Here is a 19,763-nt window from a genome sequence, read left to right as displayed (position 1 = left end):
GATTTATACGAAATGCACTCATTGCGATTACTTTAGAGACCCCACTACGATGGATATCGAGGTCTCTCTCTCATTGTAATGTTTTTTCGGTGTGGCTAGCCCCTCCGAGATAAAGCTCTGCGGGGATTTTTCATATACGGCACGGGCTCTATTCTTTAAATACCAGCTAGTATGTTCCGGAAGATCTGGATTTAGGATAAAATAGGCAGGAGGCTAGGAACGGACGGGAAGTGATGGGATCTTCGAGAGAAAACATCTCCGTGGGCCGAAATAGAAATGGTAAATCTGAATCTGCAAATAATGAGGATATATAGTACAGAATGAAAAAAGGTAGTACTGAAAAAATAAGAATGAACTCGAAGAATTACAAAGTGAAAGGATTGATACGTTAAAATTCAGGTCTACTAATACAGAATCCGTCAATCTTTCGCCGTGACTCAAGCTTCCAATCTATAACACATCATCCGTCTAAGCCACCAACAGCTTTCAATCTGAGAGTCTCTCGGTTCAGGGTTTTTGTTGCGCGTCAAAAATGAAGAAAATGGCAAATGTAATCAATAATAGAGCGCTTTCTGCCACCATTTACATTGCCCCCTCACCAAAGGATCAACAGAGATAGTTCCCAAGAACGAAGAGTTGATACTCAAAACGTTCGATTCACTGCCATATTGAGGAAAATCAGGAACCCTTCTTCCATTCGGAGTACCAGTAGTCACAAAATTAACAATGTAATCTTGAAGAGAGTGCCGCACCTCCGAATGCAGGCTTTCCATCCCATGTGACACTGCCCGGGCCATTATAAAATGTGTAAGCAACATCATCTGCGTGTAATGCTGGAGGTACATCAAATGAATAAACGTATGACTTGTTTCCAACTTTAGCATTCAGGTATCTCGTGTTGCATGCAAAACAGGACTCGGCACTAGTAACAGCTGCCCGTGAAATTTCACTCGTATAACCGTATTTCCCATCGAATTGGTCGGGATAAAGGGCGAATATCTCATAAATAAACGACTCGGGAACCCTTGGAAACAACCATTCAAGATTGGAAACATAATCTGCTTGGTTCAAAATATACGGTGAAGTGAACAAAACACCTTGATCATTTCCTCCTATCATCAATGCCAGAGAAGTGTGGAAATTGTTATCCGCTAGAACTTGACCAGGGAGTGCTGGTACAAAGGTTCCATCGACAGTTGGACCGAATGTATAAAGGCCATAATGAGAATTTGCAACGATAAAATCATTGACTTTAGCCAATATCCGAGCATCCACTGTTCGTAAATCATCAATAGTTGTAATCGATCTATTTGAAAAGCTACTTGCGTCGTTCAGGACGTAATTTGAGATTCGTTCTTGTTGATAACTTCCTGGATTTGGCTGAAATCCCGGACTTTGTAGGATAGCTTGTTGAAATGGCGGGGGACCTCTCATTCCACCATACGCAGTTATTTGATGTAGTATAGATCCACCGCCGGCAGATTCACCCATGACAGTGACTCGGTTCTTATCACCTCCAAATAAGTAAATGAACTCCTGGACCCATTCTAAAGCTAGTCGTTGATCGAGTAGACCTGCATTTGCATCCCCATCGGCTTTAAAAGTGGTCCACCTAGGAAGCCCTAACAAAATCAGCATGAGTAATTTAAGAACGATCATAATTATACTAACATAAAGACCAAGTCTGTAATTTATGGAAACATAGACGAACTCTTCCTTTAACACCATTGAATTCTCGATTAAACCTGCAGGATTAGTTTCATGCTTGTATCCACCAGCGAAACCACCACCATCAATCCAAACTAGAACGGGGGCAGTAGGTTCATCATCGCATGTCTCAATCTTTGAAGTTTTATCGAAAATCGTAGAAGGCACCATCAGAAAATAATGATACCCTGTGGTGATTGAGTCACAAATCGCCCAAGACGCCCTTTCCCAATGCCCTCAAACTGCTTTCATATCTCCCTGGACTATGGTCTAACAGCATGCTTCCCCCAAATTTGACTTCACCGAACCTCTTTTCTACATCCCTCACGTACTTTAATACACTTCTAGTTGCTGGTTTACCCAACCCGTCTTCCCCTCTAATATTTTGTCCGTCGCTCATGTCACTTTTCCTGGTGAAAGCGTTTCGTTTCAGGACAGCCATGCTCTCAACCACAAAAACCTCTCCAGGTGGTACCAGCTTATTACTCAACATACAAGCTCGGAGCGCTTTGAGTGCAGCATACGCCCACTTATCTTCCTCTTCTTCATCATTTCCATGACCAGATCGCCCATACCACCTTTCAGTGAATGAATTGCTCATCCCCGTCCATACCCTTCTCTTCACCTCACCTTTCGCACCCGAGTTATCGTTCTTGAACGCAAGAGCAACTGCTTGAAGATCGTGAAGCAAACCGAGGGAAAGATGAGGGACAAGATCATTACCATTAACGACTGTTGTGATGAGACCTCTAGTTGCAGATCTTAGAGATAGAGATACCGTAGCAGGGGGACCATAAGCATAAACATGGATTGGTCGACCCGGTGGAAGGTGTAGTATTTGAGAAGAATGATCAGTAGCGTCAAGAGATGTGGATACATGTTCGGGATGATAAGAAGTAACGAACGATGTGCCATTGACAGCAGGTTCAGAAACCATTATAGCCAACAAAGTACTTACACCGCCACCTAATGAATGTCCACACATAACCAGACCATAATCTGGAAATTCCTCAAGTGCTGCTTTTATTGTGGCCATAACACGACCTCCACCGCCATGAAGAAGTCTACGGGCAGATGCATGAATCCCCTTATGGACTTTGTAAGCTTTACCACGCCAAACCAATTCATCGTAGTCACAAGTCATATCGGCTAGGACATCTTCAAACCCTAGAGTACCACGACATGTGAGAACTATAGCTTGTGATTGATGATCTAGTGATACATAATGAACCATTGGAACACCAGTATTTGTGAGTCCACTAGAATCAGTCCCACCTTGAGGATCAACAAATGAAGAAAGAAGAATAGTGTCGGCAGGCAGTTGTGTATGAGATGAAAATGATTGATGTTCAAGATGATGTATAGCATTAAGCTCTTGTCTTGTACTAGGATCCGAGATCCCCATTACTCGAAGAAAATTGGAGCCGTAAGAAGCAGATGCAAATTTGACGAAACGGGTGATGTTCTGTATGATATGACGCTTTGGAAAAGTGCCATCGATCTTACCAGTACGCATCAGGGAATCTAATGCTTCGCTACCTTCAAATATACCCTTTTCTCTTCCAAAACTTGGGATGAGACAAATCTCTGAATTGTTTGTATTCAATGTAAATATACTTTCTTCATTTGAATGTGTGCGTCGATGGCTTTTGGGTGTTGAAAGTGAATTTTCGAGGGTCATACCCCTCTCCGATCGTAACTTCATGGCATTATTTTGGCCAATAAAACGGTTCCTCGGTGTTGCTGGGGAATGAGGACGGCCTTGGTCAAAAGAATGGATTGAATAAGTGTCAGTTTGAGAAACCATTGAATCTTTTCGTTGTTCATGAACCGTATAATAGCTGGTTCTGGAGGGGGTGCGTGGTAAATCAGGCTGAATCTTATCAAGATTTTCCGACGTCAATGGGGTCTGATTTCCACGTAACGGTGTTGAGGAGCCTGCAGTATTCCTTGGCCGCTTCTGTGGAATTGATAAATGGGCTGAGGTAGATCTAACTGTTGATGCATGAGTGGGGTCTCCCCATGTTGGACGAGGCCGAGGTGGAAGTTTGGGTTTGCTGTCCTCTTTACTTCCATCTTTGTTGAACAGATTGGATAACTTGGTACTAGATCTTCCCTTCAAGGCCTGGCGAACAGAAGTTTTCTTATCTTGTCCTTCCATCTTTATTTCATCGGTCTTCGATTTTTTAGATATTTGATTGTTCGAAATCGGCTTGAGGAAAATCTGTTGAGGACTATCATCTGGTGATGTTGAACTGATTGGCTTTCTTGATCTCTTTTGATTTGCCAAGTTGTCCGAAACCAAAGAAGACATTTCCGTACTTACTATACATTTATCGTCTAAGCCACCAGGAAGTGAAAGCCTGGGTATTTTGGATTTGCTACCAGTAGTTCTTCGGCGAAGATTGACAGGCGAGTATTCGTCTTGTATAAGCAAACCATCGTCTGCATAAGTCGCTTTGAGTTTGTTTGAATAGGCGAAGCTGCTAGAACCGTCGCTGTCCTGGTCATCGGCCGAACTATTATCACTTTCCACATTCTTCTCAATAGCTTGGAGTAACTCGTGTTCTGCAACACTCGTATTTCGCAATCTATTTCCTACTATTCCATACACGACTCTATATCTCGGGACTGGTGTAATTTCAGGTTGTTTGTTCCCCGTGATTAGATCCACATTTTCAAGACGAATAGCATGTTCTTCCAGTATCTCCACACCGGGAGGTGGCAAAAAAACAGGAGGCTCAAACCCTGAAACTTCCACGGTGATTGTTTTTGTGGTTGTTGTTATGGTAGAGGTCGTGATGGAAACAGAGGCATCAGAAGGTAGAGACTTGATTAGCCTCTGTCTCAATACACTCTCCACTTTGTCCTCCCCATCATCAACTTGACTTGGCTCCTCTCTTTCAATCGTCTCTAACATCTCACCACCTGTTGTATTCATGAAAGACAATTTGGAAGGATCTCCTTGAATTTCGGAGGAATCTCCTGATATCATACCGACCACATCCGCTCGCCGGCCATCATCGAGTACAACCACATCCCACAGAACCTCCTCGTATTTGTTTTCTCGACATTCCAGGTCCGTCAATTTACGACACCATCTTTGTAATAATGCCAACCCACAAATACCCAACAAAAGATCGCTTACACTAACCTTTTCTCCTTCCACTCCTGTGGCGGGGTTCTGAAACTCTCGGCGAATCAATGTAATGATGCTTGCTATTGCTCTCGAAGAATCAGTCGAACCAAGAATCGAATCCAGTGTACCAAGTAGCTGCTGTGAAATGTCTGTGGCTGAAGAGAGGGCTACAGAAGAAAAATGAAAACTAGTTGAAGCAGCGAATGATATTCCTGTAATGGTGGCGTGTAAATTCGCAATACTTCGTTCCAATAGCCCTTCTGCTTCCAACTTTCCTAATTCTCCAGTACTTCGATTTGCAACGTCCTTTCCAGCACGATGTAGTATTCCCTCGATAATAGCTCTACTGACTTCTAACCCCGTGAGTGTTGTTACTCGTGCACCGTCTATAGCCAGGCCTCCTATGAATGTGCCAAGTCGAATATAAAGAGAAGATGATCTCGTCACCAGGCTAATAGCAGTGGCGATAGGTGAAGGAAGAAGCGTCGATTCTTGTGTTATCTGCGGCAGATGTTCATAGTGCATCACTGTATTGTCCTCTGTTCCCTCTATCTCCTCTGCCTCATGCGGTAGTCCTTCATCCAGAGCTTCTAGAGCTTGAGGCTCTAATTCTTTCAAACTCATCGATTATGCTATATGTGGCAAATTGGGGGGTATCGATTATGTCTCGGGAATTAAGACTTCCTCGACATTGGTCCTACAAATTCATGATCAAAGTAAATGAAATCGAGGTCGTTGTACCTGACAGGACTGAACATTTGTGGTACATATTATTTCCCATCATGTAGGATGAAGATCATTGAATTGTGGCGGGGTGTTGGCCATGGAATTTCAAGATCATTTGACATGTGATAATGCGTAGTGACCTTGAGAATGATGTTGTGATAGCAACCATACATGGTAGTGAGGAATGTGAAGATTTTGAGAAACCGTACCTACCTAAGGATGTGCACTTACACTCTCGTAAAATAGAGACAGTTGCCGGTGTAGTACTGGTTTGATTGAAATGTGACTCTCAAGAAACCTCCCTAGAACTAGACATTCGACTTCAACATGATTCCCATGATGACCGAGCGCAGAATTTTCATTTTCTTGTCAATTTTGAAGAGAAATAAAGTTCCGCACTTTCGCATATATTATGTGAGTATTGTGTTGGTGAAGCAGAAGTATTGCTAACTTGTTGATCTAATCCTTCATGTAAAATTGGAATGGTAATTAATTCCATTGTGTCGACACCGCCCGTTCGTATATATGTACAGCCACAGTTTCTGATCTCAGCCTTGTCTTTACAGCCTTCCATGTCAGCCACTAATGTCGCTTTATTCTAGCGGCTAACTTGCTTCGATTGCTGTAGCTCTCCATTACAAAGTTTCTAGAATTCTTTGGTACCGTCAATATCCCTCACATATTTACCCTAACAAATAACAGACCGCATTTCCTCATACATGCGACAGGATGTCTGAAAGGGGTCAAGGTCAACATAGAGGTGGCGGACGTGGAGGTGGTAGAGGTCATGGTGAACACAGAGGTGGCAGGGGAGGTGGTAGAGGAGGTCATGGTGGGGAGAGGGGTGGACATGGCGGGGGAAATTTCGAGAAACCAAAGAAGGAGAATATCTTGGACTTGGGAAAGTACATGGATAAGCAGGTCACAGTCAAGTTTAATGGTGGCAGACACGGTACGTTATCGGTTGCATTGATACACTCGAAATTAACTGACATAAATCCTCCTTAGTGAAGGGCACATTGAAGGGTTATGATGCTTTGATGAATTTGGTATTGGATGATGTGGAGGAGAAGCTAACTGGTAAAGTATAATTTTGTTTTGCCAACCCCATTTACTGACTTAGTCCTTTCGCAGATGATGAAGGAACCGAAGCCTGGAGATCATTGGGATTAGTGGTTGCAAGAGGAACCTTACTCATTGGAATAAGTCCAGTTGATGGTAGCGAAGAAATCGCGAATCCTTTCGTACAACAGGAAGAATGAGAAGAGGATAAGAGGGTAGAAAAAAGTTACAGGTGAAAGGCAATGAAATCCACAAGAACAACTCAATGCGCTTCAAGGGAAAACCAGATACGCCCACATCAAACCCGATTGTTTACAAGCGCCACCTAAATGGATGCAGATACGATATCCGAAGGTCATCGAGGTGAAAGATATCTTGGGAATGATACGAATATACCGAATGAAACATGACGTTGAACATCTGGGCTTTCATGAATAAGACGATGTGATATGATGCTACCAAGTATGGGTAGCGCGGAGTTGAAAGATCTTGTGATGGGCTTTCCAAGCAATCAACGATCCTCTGGTCATCTTAGGTACCCAATGCAAGTGCAGTGAGACCTAGCGGCTGCGCCAATAATCGTTTTCTTGTCATACGTTATCTGGAAGACATCTGAAGTGATGTTGAGTGTGCTCTTCGTTGAACATTCAACATCTCTTGGACGCTTGAACTGGTGCAAGTGATTTCATTGAGCTCAAATATATCATCGAAGTCGAATGTCTCGCTAGATTTCAATGTCTACTTGGGTTGGGAAAGAAATTTTTTCACTGCAAATTCCAGCCCAGCCCAATCATGCCTTCAAAAATAACGATATAAATCAGCCAAACCCTCGTTTGGTTTTTTTTCCCTTTGACTATAGGAATGCGCTTGTAAAGCTACGTCTTAAAGCTTCGTAAGTTTGACTTTTATAACTTTCCACTATCTTCAACAAAGTAATTTACCATATAGATCTGTTATCTACTTTGCCGGGTCCATTTTGATATCCTAATTTCCCTCATGGATTTCAATTCATCCCTTACCTGCAATGAGTTATGGAATTATCCCATATACCGGTATCTGAAAGAATGTCGTGGTGAAAATTCCTCATTTTTCTTTCAGCTTGAGGTTCATCAATGCGTTTACATTTTGCATGAATTACTCGTACGGGAACCGGCCATGATTCGCTATACTTATCCCCCTTTTTTCCTACAATCCCTGATCAACATTTGTTAATTCCCATGATAATTATCCACAATCAGATGAAGATGATTCGCAGCATAAGTAGCATATTTTAAAGAGCTCAATATCATCATGCGGTTTCTGGCCGATGATGTGGGAAGTAGTAGAATATTTTCGAATGGCTATAAGATTTCCAGGCCAACAGCATTTTTATGAGTTACTTTACCCCGTCTTGGAATGTGGTAAATATCCAACAAAAATTAAATACTTATGACACCTTGTCAAACAATCGAGGATCAAAGCAATAAAATTTATCTTGGAGGTTTAAAGTCCTGTTGTGTTCATAATATTCCGTTATTTTGAAAGATCTCAAGCCAATTCGCAACAGCAATCAAAAGTCTCAAATCTTCAACAACTTTCAGGCTGCTAATAGCGCCAATACCGATGCCAAAGTACACAGTTCAGCGTAATGACGGTGTGGTAGCGACAAAGAGGCATCCAAATGTTATGACGCAAGTTCCGATAGAATCTACATATCAATCCGAAATGTTTCCACTGTTTCAGCTTTACCCGCGAATGCCGACAACACCACCCAGTCATCAAGCAACTGCTCACAAACTCGCATCTTTACTTCAAGAAGTAGCTTCTGTAATGGACACAATTACTGGGGAGAAGATGATGTGTGGGGAAGAATTGGATGGGTTGGAAGGGGATGTACTTGGCGGTTTGACAGAAATGGTATTAATCATGGAAGAGGAAGTCGAGGGGATGATTGAGTTAGCTGATATTGTGGAAGAATATGTGGAAGAATTGGAAATGGCAGAGCTAGATGGGTGGGTTGCTGACCTTCCGCCTTTGAAAATTAAGGGCGGCAGCAAGGCAGGAAAGGGATACTGGGATTCTGAAGATAACGCAACAAGTATATGGAGAGGAAACGATGGTAGCTTTCCCTTAGGAGATGGGAAAGAGAGTATTAGAATAGGACTAGATGATGCTTTCAAGGGACGTATAAGCTTGGGTGGATTATTGGACGAAATTGAGGAGGATGTTTTGGGATGGAGAGTAAGGGGAATGTCCGTAAATTCTGACAGCTATGTGTCTGATGAACGGTCAGGGGTGGTTATTGGATCTGGGGTTTCTGTTCCCATCAAAATCTACAGGAAAGATGTGATCAAACCGACCGTCATCTCACTTCCTCCGAGGAAGATTGATCCAGAGACGAAATTTAGAGACTCCGCGTTGGGACTTATGAGTCCTGCTGGCGTTACAAGAAAGCCAATCAAGAAGGAACCTCGAATCGTTACGAAATCTAGTCCAATTGGATTGAGGACTGGTCTTGGATCTACCAGAAGGAAAAAAACAGTCAAAAAACCTCAATGGGTTTGAAGTACCAGGAAATCGCGAATGTATTAAAAAAAGGACGATGAGACAAAACCAAACTAAAATCTAATATGAATTGCTTCGAATTTCCCAGGAGTAAATAATCCATTCCCAATTAAAATAAATCTGTACATGGTATCCTTTTTGTCTTCCGTTTATAACGCTCGCTCTATGCTTAATTCCAAATCAAAATCCAACCAATTCGCTGTGTCTAGAGATCCAAACTTGTTATCTCGGTGCTTATTTCAATGATCATAATAATGAGCCATTTCCAAACCAGCCCTCTTGAACCCACACTTTACATAAAATCCTTCATTAGCTTCACTGCAATCTAATATGCTCTTATAACAACCGATCTTCTCCGCGATAAAGTCCAATGCTTGAATCATCTTCAATCCGAGTTTCTTTCCTTGTTGGTCTTTCGCTACGGCAATGTCTTCGATGTGACCTACGAGACCGAGATTATGGATGCTTTTCATTGAATCAGTATTGATTGATTCTCGGGACTGGCCTCCCAAAAACTAAATATACTCACAATTTCCTTTCCACAATCAAAGCGCCCGTGGCAACAACCTTTCCCTGATCTTCAATGACTAGTAGGTAGTAGCCACCTTTTCCTTGATCGTTATACCAATCGTACCTCTCATTCCATTGCTCTTCGGTGATATCCCCAACAACAGTCAGAACTCGTAAAACGTCTAAAAATCCACGAGCATAATCTGATTTCTGAAGGGCGCGGAGAGTATATGATTCAGGGAGGGATTTGGCAACTTCGGGAGAGACGAGCTCAGGCCCGAAAAGTCCTGCGGTGACTCCATTGGTGTCTGTAACTCCGTTGGCGGAAACCATTGTGTGTTTGAGTGTAATCCTCAGGGAGAGTATGCGAACGGAATTTGGAATAGTTGAGGTAGTTATGTTGAGTCGATTAAGGGTATGATGTGTGTTATCGGGAAGAAGGATAAAGCGCGCGGCTGCCCCTTTTATATCAATGAATGAGATCTGCAAGACTACCTCGTAATTGTTAGTGAGTGGCAGTGCAGTGCGGAAAAGAAAAAATAGGTGTTCTATTTGAGGAAGCTCACGGTATGTGAATTATTGAAACGATGGTAAAAAAAAAACGAGCGTGGAAAATTGGTTGGAAGAGAAGTATGCTGGCTGTTTTGTATGCAGCTGAAGGGTAACCGATTTCCCCACTATGTGCACGTCCCTACTACGTGCACGACTTTGGAAATATCAACATTATGGCTTCAAACATCGATGATATGCCTTTAGAGGCTCGTATAGAGCTTGCATTAGATCATTTGAAAGGGGTTCAAGCTCCTAAATACACCCAGACAGCTAATTTCTTCAAAATTGATCGATCCACGCTCTCCCGGCGGCATAGAGGTAAAACCACCTCGAGAAAACAGTTCCTCTCCGATACGAAACAAGCGCTTTCTAGTGATCAGGAGGAGGTTTTAATTGATCAAATCAACAAGCTGACACAGAGATCTATCCCTCCTACAAGCCGCATAGTCAGAAACCTTGCAGAAGAGATCCTAGGCAGAGAGGTGGGAAAGAACTGGACTAGCAATTTTGTCAAGAGGCATTCAACACGTCTTAAAAGTCGGTATCTCCGTTGCATTGATAATTTGCGTGTGAAAGCCGATAATGTTGCTATATTTGATTACTTTTATGATCTGGTTTGAGCTATTTTCTATTGTTGTTGATCTTTATTACCTAAAACGCTCTTGCTAATACCCCTCTTTTTTTAATTTAGTTGATAAAAGTGACCATAAAATACGATATACGGCCGAGAGATATATACAATTGGGACGAGAAGGGCTTTATGATCGGTATGGGGAGGACTATGAAGAGGATAATGAGTGCTAGCGCCTATAATAGAGGCAGAGTGACAAAAGCTAGGCAAGATGGATCAAGAGAGTTTATTACTCTACTGGCAGCTATATGTGCTGATGGGACAGCTCTCCCTCCCGCTCTTATTTATAAAGGAGACTCAGGGGATCTACAAAATACATGGGTTCAGGATGTAGGGGAGAAGGATAAAGCCTATTTTGGAGCCTCAAGCAATGGGTGGTCGTCGAATGCTTTTGGCCTATATTGGCTTATAAACGTATTCGACCCTGCTACACGTCGAAAAGCAGGTGGAAGATATCGTCTACTTATTGTCGATGGTCACTCTAGTCATGTCAATATGGAATTCCTTTCAAAATGCGATGAATTAAAGATTATTGTCTTAATTCTCCCCCCTCATTCTACACATCGACTACAGCCTCTCGACGTTGGAACCTTCGGTGCCCTTTCAACGAATTACAGTACATTATTGAATGATTTGATGCACAATAGCGGGGGAATTGTTGGTATGACAAAGCGCATGTTTTGGGGCATATTTAAAAAGGCTTGGGAGCTCACTTGTACGAGGCATAATATCTTACGATCCTTCGAAAAAACGGGCATATATCCTATGAATAGGAGTCTTACGATCGACTGTATTGCTCCGGAAGCTCCTTCTACGCCACCTACATCATTTAAAACTCGCAGGGATGCTCTTGCTACACCGTATACGTCAAAAGCGATGCGTAGAATGAAATTAGAATTTCGTCGCGCTCCCACCCATGAGATCACTTTAAAGCTTTTTAAGGCTGCAACTACATTAGGAGCTGAAGCTTCTATACAGGGGCATAGATCTAAAGGTTTAGAAGAGGCTCTAAAGCTTGAAAAAAGGAAAAGAGCTCGTTCAAAGCGTTTAAATCTCATTGGAGAGGAGGGGAATGGTGCGTTTTTATGGTCACCCTCTGCTATTATTAAAGCTAGAGCGTATCAAGAAGATAAAGCACTTAAAGAGGAGCAAGAGAAGGAAGCTAAGCTTCAAATAAAAGCTGAAAAGAAAGCTGAGAAGGAACGGAAGGAGATTGAGACGAAAGAGAGAGTATTGCAGAGGGAGGTTGATCGTCAGATTGCACGTGATGCGAAAGAGGAGGTTAAAAAGACTCTAAAATCAACGAAATCTCCAATCAAAAGAGATAAAAAGTTCCCCAAAGCTTCTTCTACTATAGATCTAACATCAACAAAGACTATAGAGCTCTCTGATGCTGTAGAGGCTAATAATTCGAAGGAGAAGGAGGAGGAGGTCATATTGCGATCTAGTAGAGGGCGAGCACTACGAGTTCCATCGAAATTCAAAATCTGAAGATTTTATTATGTTTTTAGATAGTATTATATCTTGTCATTTATCAATTAAATTGCTAGCTCTTTATCTTATAAATTGGAATTGTTATTAATTTTTAAAGTGATTCAAAATGGGTGATCAAGATCGTGCATATAGCAGGGACGTGCACGTAGTAGGGAAATCGGTTAATGTATGTAAATATTGATCGTTGTTCCCAATGGCGGGGCTTGAAAAAGCCTCAGCCTCGCCGATGCTTATTTATGATGATTTGTACTCGTAGGTTCAATAACTTTAATTTGTACCTGCCCTGCCTACCTGGGCATGAATCCAAAATTGAGAACATACCTAGATACAAGGTACGGGATAGTACATTTTGGCTTATGAGTGATAAATTGGTGGGAAGTGCGATATCTATTCTGTGCTTTGTATTGTTCTTTCATAGTCCATGGCCATCCAACTCAATGGCAAGATGGTAAGTGAGGGGAGATCAATCCATCCAAACACATACCGAATATCTTTCTTCACCAATAGTCCAGTAGGTATTTATGCAAGACTTCCTGGAAATCGCTAGGGTAGATGAAAATATCTAATCATGTCACGTCGGAAAAAGATAGTAATACATGCATATATTTCAACTTGAACAGTGCTCCCTCTTTCAGTGGAGAGGGGAGGGAGCGGAATGTCGGAGGGTTTTCTCAGCTAAAATAGAATGGACGAGAAGACATAGTCTATACATAAACCCTGTACATTAAGACTATAAATAAAAGGAAGGGGACGGATGGAGAATTGAGATGCTCCTTCCAGAACCAATCTAGAGATGTATTTTGAGGCTCAATTGAATCTAGTTCGAGAGTTCATTTTGTTCTTTTATATTTGTTAATGAATTAAACATTCCAGCTCTAAGCCGTGGAATGATACCTCCTTGCCTCTCTTGACTCTCGATTGTAACCAGTGAGCCCAAGTAGGTAGGTAGGTACTAGGTAGGTAGTAGTGATTGAATGGGATCGGTACATTCAAACCTTTATCTCCCGAGTGGAAATGGAAACTTACTTGATACCTATCTAGTACGCTACTACTGGTAGTCTGGCTCACCCACCACCATGCTCACCAGGCTCCTAAGTAAACAACCGGTTTTATCACGTGGGTGTTTCTTTAAGGTTTAATCTTCAACCGAGGAAAGCGCGACCGGCGGAGGTCCATCTTCCGCTTTGTACAAAACAGTTCCTTCACGATCCTCCATCAAAACTTTGTTTACTTGTAACCACGACTCGTATTGCCTGACTCCCATCAATCTGCGCTTCGAACTTCAACCTCACAATTGACTTGAAACATTAAAATCGCCCTTTGCTCCTCCCTTTCTTTATTCTTAACTTGTTGTCACCTCCGCCTCTCCTACTTCTCCACCTTCCCCCTCCGCTCATCCTCATCATCTTTCTTCACCTACGTATTATCTACATATAGATTGCAATTTGCCATTACACGCGATTGAATTGCAGCGATAATCATGGAACCTACAACTGAGCCCCAAGGTGAAAAACGGAAACGTAGCCCGGAAAGTTCAGGAAGTCAGGGTCATGCACGCATAACACAAGCTCCTCGATTGGGCGAAAGCGCAACTCCAACAGCTGCTGCGCAAATCAACTATTTAGTCAAAGCCAGAAGCGATAAACTTAAACTGGTCGAAGGAGATTCCGAAACGTTCGGAGATGTTTTGAGCATGTTGGACGAATATGAAGGTGTGTATATGAATCACGTGTATTGATTCCCGCTCGGTGGGGGAGCAAGGGAGGAAGTTCTACTTGTGCGTGATGACCATTAAGGGACATAATATTAATGTAATTAGGTGTTCTTCAACGACGCGAAAGTCTGGCATCGAATCTTGGTGCGAAACTTGTTGGTCCTTTGCTATTGAAATCATTTGAAAAGCTTTTTGACGGTCCAATTAAAGTCGTTCAAAGCTCCTATGCTCTCGAACAAACGCCAATTACCTGGTTAGAAGTGGTTTCTTTCGCGCGTAGTAACCCAGCAGACTTTATTCTTAGTGATGCATTACATGGCATGAAAGTTTGTCGGTTCTGGATCAATGGAGGTCAAGTCGAAATATCTGAAGACGATTATCGACTGATCATGTCAGGTGCTCCGGAAAGAATGATTCCAAGTCAGCCTCTTCCAGAAGATGAGGACTCTGAACTTGGAACCCTTCTCATTCTGGAGAATCGACTTACAATGTTGATCAAAAAGGCCGATGCAGTGGCTAGTAAAGCAAGACAACTCAACTACCATATGAAAGGCAGAAAGAATGCTATCAAGGCAAAAAAATCTCCCGAACAACCTACTGAATCCCCCCTTCCATTCGCATCCCAACCATTTTCTGCCGTCAATCGAAGCAGATCACCTGCTCCCTTGAATGGTGAGACTGCCAAGCTGCAACAAGATCTGTTGGAACAGTTTCATAGCCCAAGCCGTCGACAATCGTTACCATCTCAGCCAAGATCAAAGCAACCCCGCCTTAACAATTCTGAGCACTCAACCTTTCATTCTTTCAATGGTGCAGCTCCAAGTTCTGATCACCAACGAGCATCACAGCCACCATCTAATTCTGATGATGGGATCGAAGGGCAATATCGTGTTTTAATGGCTGCCAGGATTGAGAAACTTCACAAAGGAGATCCAATTACACCACCGTGCGATCGATGTCGACGTTTACGATTCACATGCACTAAGCATATGACTGCTTGTGCTGCATGCACAAAGAAGCATGCTAAATGTTCTTGGAAGGATGTCAAGGATGGTGAACTCGAAGCAACAGCATCTGTATCTGCACAGCGAGATTCTTGCGGTTCATCAGAAGATGGGTTGTTAATTGTTGATAAAAAGCATACACCAGAACGATCTACCTTGGCGACTAGTGGTGGTGTTACTACTATCGCAGCGGGTGGAGCAAGTGGATCGGGTAGACAAATTCCAGTAAGTTGTCACATCAACTGTTATTCAACTCTCAATGAGTGATCTCTTTTTCTTTCGCCATCATTTTCACAAGTCAATCACTTTACTAAATCCCTAAATTTATAGGCTCACGCACAGCACATGTCAATTCTTTCTGGTCTAGAAGCTGAATTGCGTCCTCAAAACGCCACAAAGATTAACAATCACGTTCCTAACATTGCTGCCACTGTTCCAGTCAGATCACCACAATCAAAGCCAGAGCAAGAAAGAAGAGTCTCCGCTGAACATACATTACTAGCACAGATGGCTTCAGCTGCGGCTGCGGCTACTACTCAATAACAAAAGTATATTATAGGAATAGTACGATATGAACTAGAATATGTACACATCAGATCATCAGCAAAGATAGGATGGCCGATTAAATCATCATCACATATTGGCGTCCATGTTCAACTTGGATATCTTCTAGAGTTAGGGCGGCCAAAGCCATTAATTCGTTCCTGATTCTTGAAAGCAATATATGGACAATAATTCTCTTTTTATAACATTCCGGGACTGTTTGTAGGGAGCTGTTGGTTGGTTATTGGAGATCATTGGAGGTACATTTTCAGGATGGAAAATTGGCGCATATCTCAAGTTCGATTGGCGGTGAGATATCAAAAAGAAAGGCGCCCGGTTGATGATTATGGATGGTTTGAGGTTTTATGGCGGTGTGTCCGGTATACCAGTTTTCGTCTCCTTGGTTAGCACTAGTTTCTTTCTCTGGATCCTTTTTTGAAAGGATCAATTTTATCATTTAATGATTGTGTTATATCCTTATGTGGTACTAGCTCACATCTATCATCTATTGTTTAGTTAAATAAGATCTGCTCGCTATTTATATGCTTTGTTGCTACATTGTTAATGATCTCACTCATTTTGACGGCATCTCAAGTCTTCCGTCTCCAACTCATGCTTTTCTATGTTATGCAGTATGATTACTTCAATGATCTTCATAGCTTACATGCCACCTTTCGCACATTCCAACTTGAATGCTCATCGACTTATTCCCAGAATAACTGATATATTTACAGTTGCCATTGATACTCAGAGTTCGGTTGATCTGTTCATTTTTATGTGTCGATCCCACAAGCCATAATGAAAGTTCAAAGATACTTACATTCGAACCAAATGTTCTAGTGATTTTGCGTATGAAATACTTCATTTCATACCTTTGGTTTATCATAGGAGCTTCCTGCGACACAAATGAACTAGATCTGAATCGCTGGCCGTATGATTTCTTGTGTTATTTTGATATCAACTGCGATTTTATTATGCTCGTCTCTCTTTGAGACAACAGTCGATTTGTCTAATTACATAGACATTTCTTGTTATACATTACAGTATTTATAGCATACCCAGTTTTCTAGATATCCCCAAAAAATAACCCCTTCATTCAACTTCAAAATTTTCGGCTAATGATTTGATTTGACTTCCCAATTATAACCATTTTAACTTTCAATCTTGCGATGCTCTTCGGCAATCCGCTTTACTATGACGTCCCTTTACTGATACCGAATTCGGTTGGGAGTAATTATTTCAACATGGCACCTATTTTTCGAGGGTGGAAGTGAATTCTGCTATGATAATGGGGTGAACTGACAGAATCTGTGGCTACCAGGTTGTGAATGTGGCAAACTCTAAAATTCGAAATGAGATTAGAAAACGCAACAAAATGCATCGATAATAGTGTTTAATTTGCCGACTATCGCGTTAGAATCGAATGAGTGATGGCAGAGAATCGAAGCTTTAAAGAAGTTCCAAGTTCCTTTTCAATAAAGTCGTAAACTAAAATGTTTATTATTGTCAAAATTCTAAAGTACACATCCCAGTAACAGGGAGTAATAGGAGAACAATAAACTTTTCATAATCATGTCACATTCTTAATGTTGCCTCTCACATCTAAATCGTATATCCCGCACTATTAAGTTGTCTGGGTTCACCTGCCGCCTCGAACGTTCCGTTTCCTAATCTCCTCAATGCCTGCGCAGTCGTACTTCCCACCGCTACAAACGAAATCGTTGCTCCGATCTCCTCAAAGAATGCAGTAGTTTCATTACTGTATCCTTCAATGCCGAAAGTGTCGGATCCATACTCAAAGTAAACGTTGTTAGGAGATAGTTGATCGTGTAATCTTGGATGACGGAGACTTTCGGCAGAAGTCATGTTTTGGTCAAGGACATGCCAGAGATGTTGGATTACCTCTGTGATGATACGGGAGCCACCTGCAGAGGCATGGGCAATGTAGACAGTACCGTTGGGGTATTCAACGATAGTTGGAGAGATGGAAGAGAGGGGTCGCTTGAAGGGTTGAATGAAGTTGGCTGGGGCGGGAGCATATCCGAAAGCGTTGGTAGTATTGGGGATAGAGAAATCTAGAAAATCATTAATATGATGCGGGAAAAAAAAGAATCCGAATTAAGGATCTTACCATTCATTTCATTGTTCATAATGACACCTGTTTCTGGAACCATGAGTCTACTTCCAAATAATGTGTTAATGGTAGATGTCATGGCAATTGTGAGACCGCTCTTATCAGCAGCAACGGAAGCAGATGTTCCATCATCAGAAAGAATACCATAATTTTGAGGATTATAAGCGGATACGTTCAAAGTATGATATTTCTCGATTTGCGATCGGATTTCAACAGCTGTATCTTCTGATAGCATCTCCTGTTGATAACTTGTCAAGTTTGGGAGGAAAGTTGGATCTCCCAACAAGGTTCTTTGACCATAAGCAAATCGCATTGCCTCATCTAGGTAATGAGTCGAGAAATTCAGCTGACTTGGACTTGACATTTCATACCCCTCAACAATGTTCAAAACACTGCATACTACAGCACCGCTAGATGGAGCAGTTCCGCTATGAATCTTGAATCCTCGATAGGTAATATTCGAAGGGATTCTAGATTCAATAGTGTAATTTTTCAAATCTGAAAGTTCCATCGTTCCATTTGATTTTTGAAGTGCAACGATTGTAGCATTTGCAATGGCGCCTGTGTAGAATGCATCTGGACCATATTCGGCAATGGTTTCAAGTGTATTCGCATATCTTTTTCTTGTGAATAGGTCACCCAACTTGACTCTGGTTCCATTTGGTGCAAAGTCAATTGCCCAAGTTTCGTCATACGTCAAAAAATCGTAAGAGGTTGTAGAAGAGGCCATGTAGCGAGCTAAATCGGCGGTAACATTGAAACCATAGCGAGCAACCTTGACTGCAGGTAGTACGACTTGTTTCCATGGCAATACTCCATATTTTGTGTGGATGTGCTCGAGGCCACGGAGTTCTCCTGGTACACCACTTGCTAAACCGCCGTAGAGGGAGGCATCAGAGTTGGAGAGAGGAGGGGAATACATTGTTTCGAAAGCGGCGGCGGGAGCCATTTCCCGAAAATCAATAAACTCGTAACTTCCATTGGCTGATCGAACAGTTGCAAAACCACCACCTCCAATACCGGAATGATACATCCCAACTACTCCGACACAGAGTTGTACCGCCACAATCTAGTAGAGATGTTAGAATGGTTAAAAGTTGATCATAAATTTTGGCATGATTGTACTCACGGCATCAGCAGCATTTCCTCCGACTTTCAAAATATCGATACCAATTTCTGTGCAAATAGAGCTTTCACTAGCAACGGCTCCATTCTTCCCATCGTCATGTGAAGTCGAGTTTAGTGGTATTGATGTAGCTTTTATGGAAGGTAAGGCTGCCAAGGCGACACTGAGAACGTGAGGAAGACGACGAGAGAACAACATCTTGAAACTTCAAGACGAAACTTGATACTAAAAGGTGATGCAATAGGGCAAGGAATGAAGGCTACACGAATGACGAAATACGTCAATAATGAAGTTGGATTGGAAGCTATTCCTGCGTTTTCTAGTATTATATGAATAGGATTGGCATCGCTTTCACTGTTCTTAACAAGAGGGGTAGTATTGAAGTGTTGATTTCAAACAAACGGTAAATACTTATACAATTCAATTCAAATCATGGTCACCGAAATCGGCTTGTCATTATCTAGAGTTGCTGATAATGCAGGTACTTGCAGGAATACTTGACACCGCAACATAGTGATAGGAATCATGGCTGAGCCGCGTAAGTTCCCCATCTAATGATTGGGAGAAACCTTGAATGAATCTCGTACGAGGTACTTGCTTGAAGATCTAATTGACTTGTTCAGTTGTTATCTCATTGGTTTCCATACTCACGTTGATATTAGACCCCGACGCAAGGGTATTTCCGAGATGGCGGGGAGAAAGTCAGGGGGTTAACCTGATAAGGAAGCTCGAAGCTCGGGTGGGGTTTATTCGGCTCAGGCTAGATCCATACATCAACTGTATATTAGTGGGGCGTGTTGATAGGCGTTTTTAAACGATTGATAGGTTGATAATAAGTTTGCCCAATCTTTGATATAAGAATCTAGTCATAACTTTC

At 42.0% G+C, this 19,763-nt stretch overlaps 7 protein-coding genes across 7 annotated transcripts; 3 read left to right on the top strand and 4 right to left on the bottom strand.

Moving 5' to 3' along the window:
* Positions 1–720: 720 nt before the first annotated feature.
* On the bottom strand, positions 721–1,878 carry EAE97_002114 (uncharacterized protein; the record flags this gene model as incomplete). Its single annotated transcript, XM_038872625.1, has 1 exon — positions 721–1,878. One exon carries the CDS (start codon positions 1,876–1,878, stop codon positions 721–723), a length of 1,158 nt encoding a protein of 385 aa, XP_038737183.1.
* A 31-nt stretch (positions 1,879–1,909) lies between these two features.
* Positions 1,910–5,470, bottom strand: EAE97_002113 (uncharacterized protein; the record flags this gene model as incomplete). Its single annotated transcript, XM_038872624.1, has 1 exon — positions 1,910–5,470. The coding sequence occupies one exon, from the start codon at positions 5,468–5,470 to the stop codon at positions 1,910–1,912; it is 3,561 nt and encodes a 1,186-aa protein (XP_038737182.1).
* An 831-nt stretch (positions 5,471–6,301) lies between these two features.
* Positions 6,302–6,834, top strand: EAE97_002112 (uncharacterized protein; the record flags this gene model as incomplete). The annotated part of the gene is made up of 3 exons (XM_038872623.1): positions 6,302–6,524; positions 6,581–6,652; positions 6,707–6,834. 3 exons carry the CDS (start codon positions 6,302–6,304, stop codon positions 6,832–6,834), a joined length of 423 nt encoding a protein of 140 aa, XP_038737181.1.
* A 1,402-nt stretch (positions 6,835–8,236) lies between these two features.
* On the top strand, positions 8,237–9,178 carry EAE97_002111 (uncharacterized protein; the record flags this gene model as incomplete). Its single annotated transcript, XM_038872622.1, has 1 exon — positions 8,237–9,178. The coding sequence occupies one exon, from the start codon at positions 8,237–8,239 to the stop codon at positions 9,176–9,178; it is 942 nt and encodes a 313-aa protein (XP_038737180.1).
* EAE97_002110 (uncharacterized protein) lies at positions 9,096–10,309 on the bottom strand. The gene is made up of 2 exons (XM_038872621.1): positions 9,708–10,309; positions 9,096–9,643 (listed from the first exon to the last, which is right to left on the bottom strand). The coding sequence occupies exons 1-2, from the start codon at positions 10,019–10,021 to the stop codon at positions 9,418–9,420; spliced, it is 540 nt and encodes a 179-aa protein (XP_038737179.1). The 5' UTR covers positions 10,022–10,309; the 3' UTR covers positions 9,096–9,417.
* A 3,536-nt stretch (positions 10,310–13,845) lies between these two features.
* On the top strand, positions 13,846–15,626 carry EAE97_002109 (uncharacterized protein; the record flags this gene model as incomplete). The annotated part of the gene is made up of 3 exons (XM_038872620.1): positions 13,846–14,077; positions 14,185–15,308; positions 15,414–15,626. 3 exons carry the CDS (start codon positions 13,846–13,848, stop codon positions 15,624–15,626), a joined length of 1,569 nt encoding a protein of 522 aa, XP_038737178.1.
* Positions 15,627–17,228: 1,602 nt separating this feature from the next.
* On the bottom strand, positions 17,229–19,084 carry EAE97_002108 (uncharacterized protein; the record flags this gene model as incomplete). The annotated part of the gene is made up of 3 exons (XM_038872619.1): positions 17,229–17,701; positions 17,758–18,829; positions 18,890–19,084. 3 exons carry the CDS (start codon positions 19,082–19,084, stop codon positions 17,229–17,231), a joined length of 1,740 nt encoding a protein of 579 aa, XP_038737177.1.
* Between the last annotated feature and the right edge of the window lie 679 nt (positions 19,085–19,763).

Source organism: Botrytis byssoidea (assembly GCF_014898295.1).
Source record: "Botrytis byssoidea strain MUCL 94 chromosome Unknown BBYS_003, whole genome shotgun sequence".
Lineage (NCBI taxonomy): Eukaryota > Fungi > Ascomycota > Leotiomycetes > Helotiales > Sclerotiniaceae > Botrytis > Botrytis byssoidea.
This window is presented reverse-complemented; position numbering and strand designations above follow the sequence as displayed.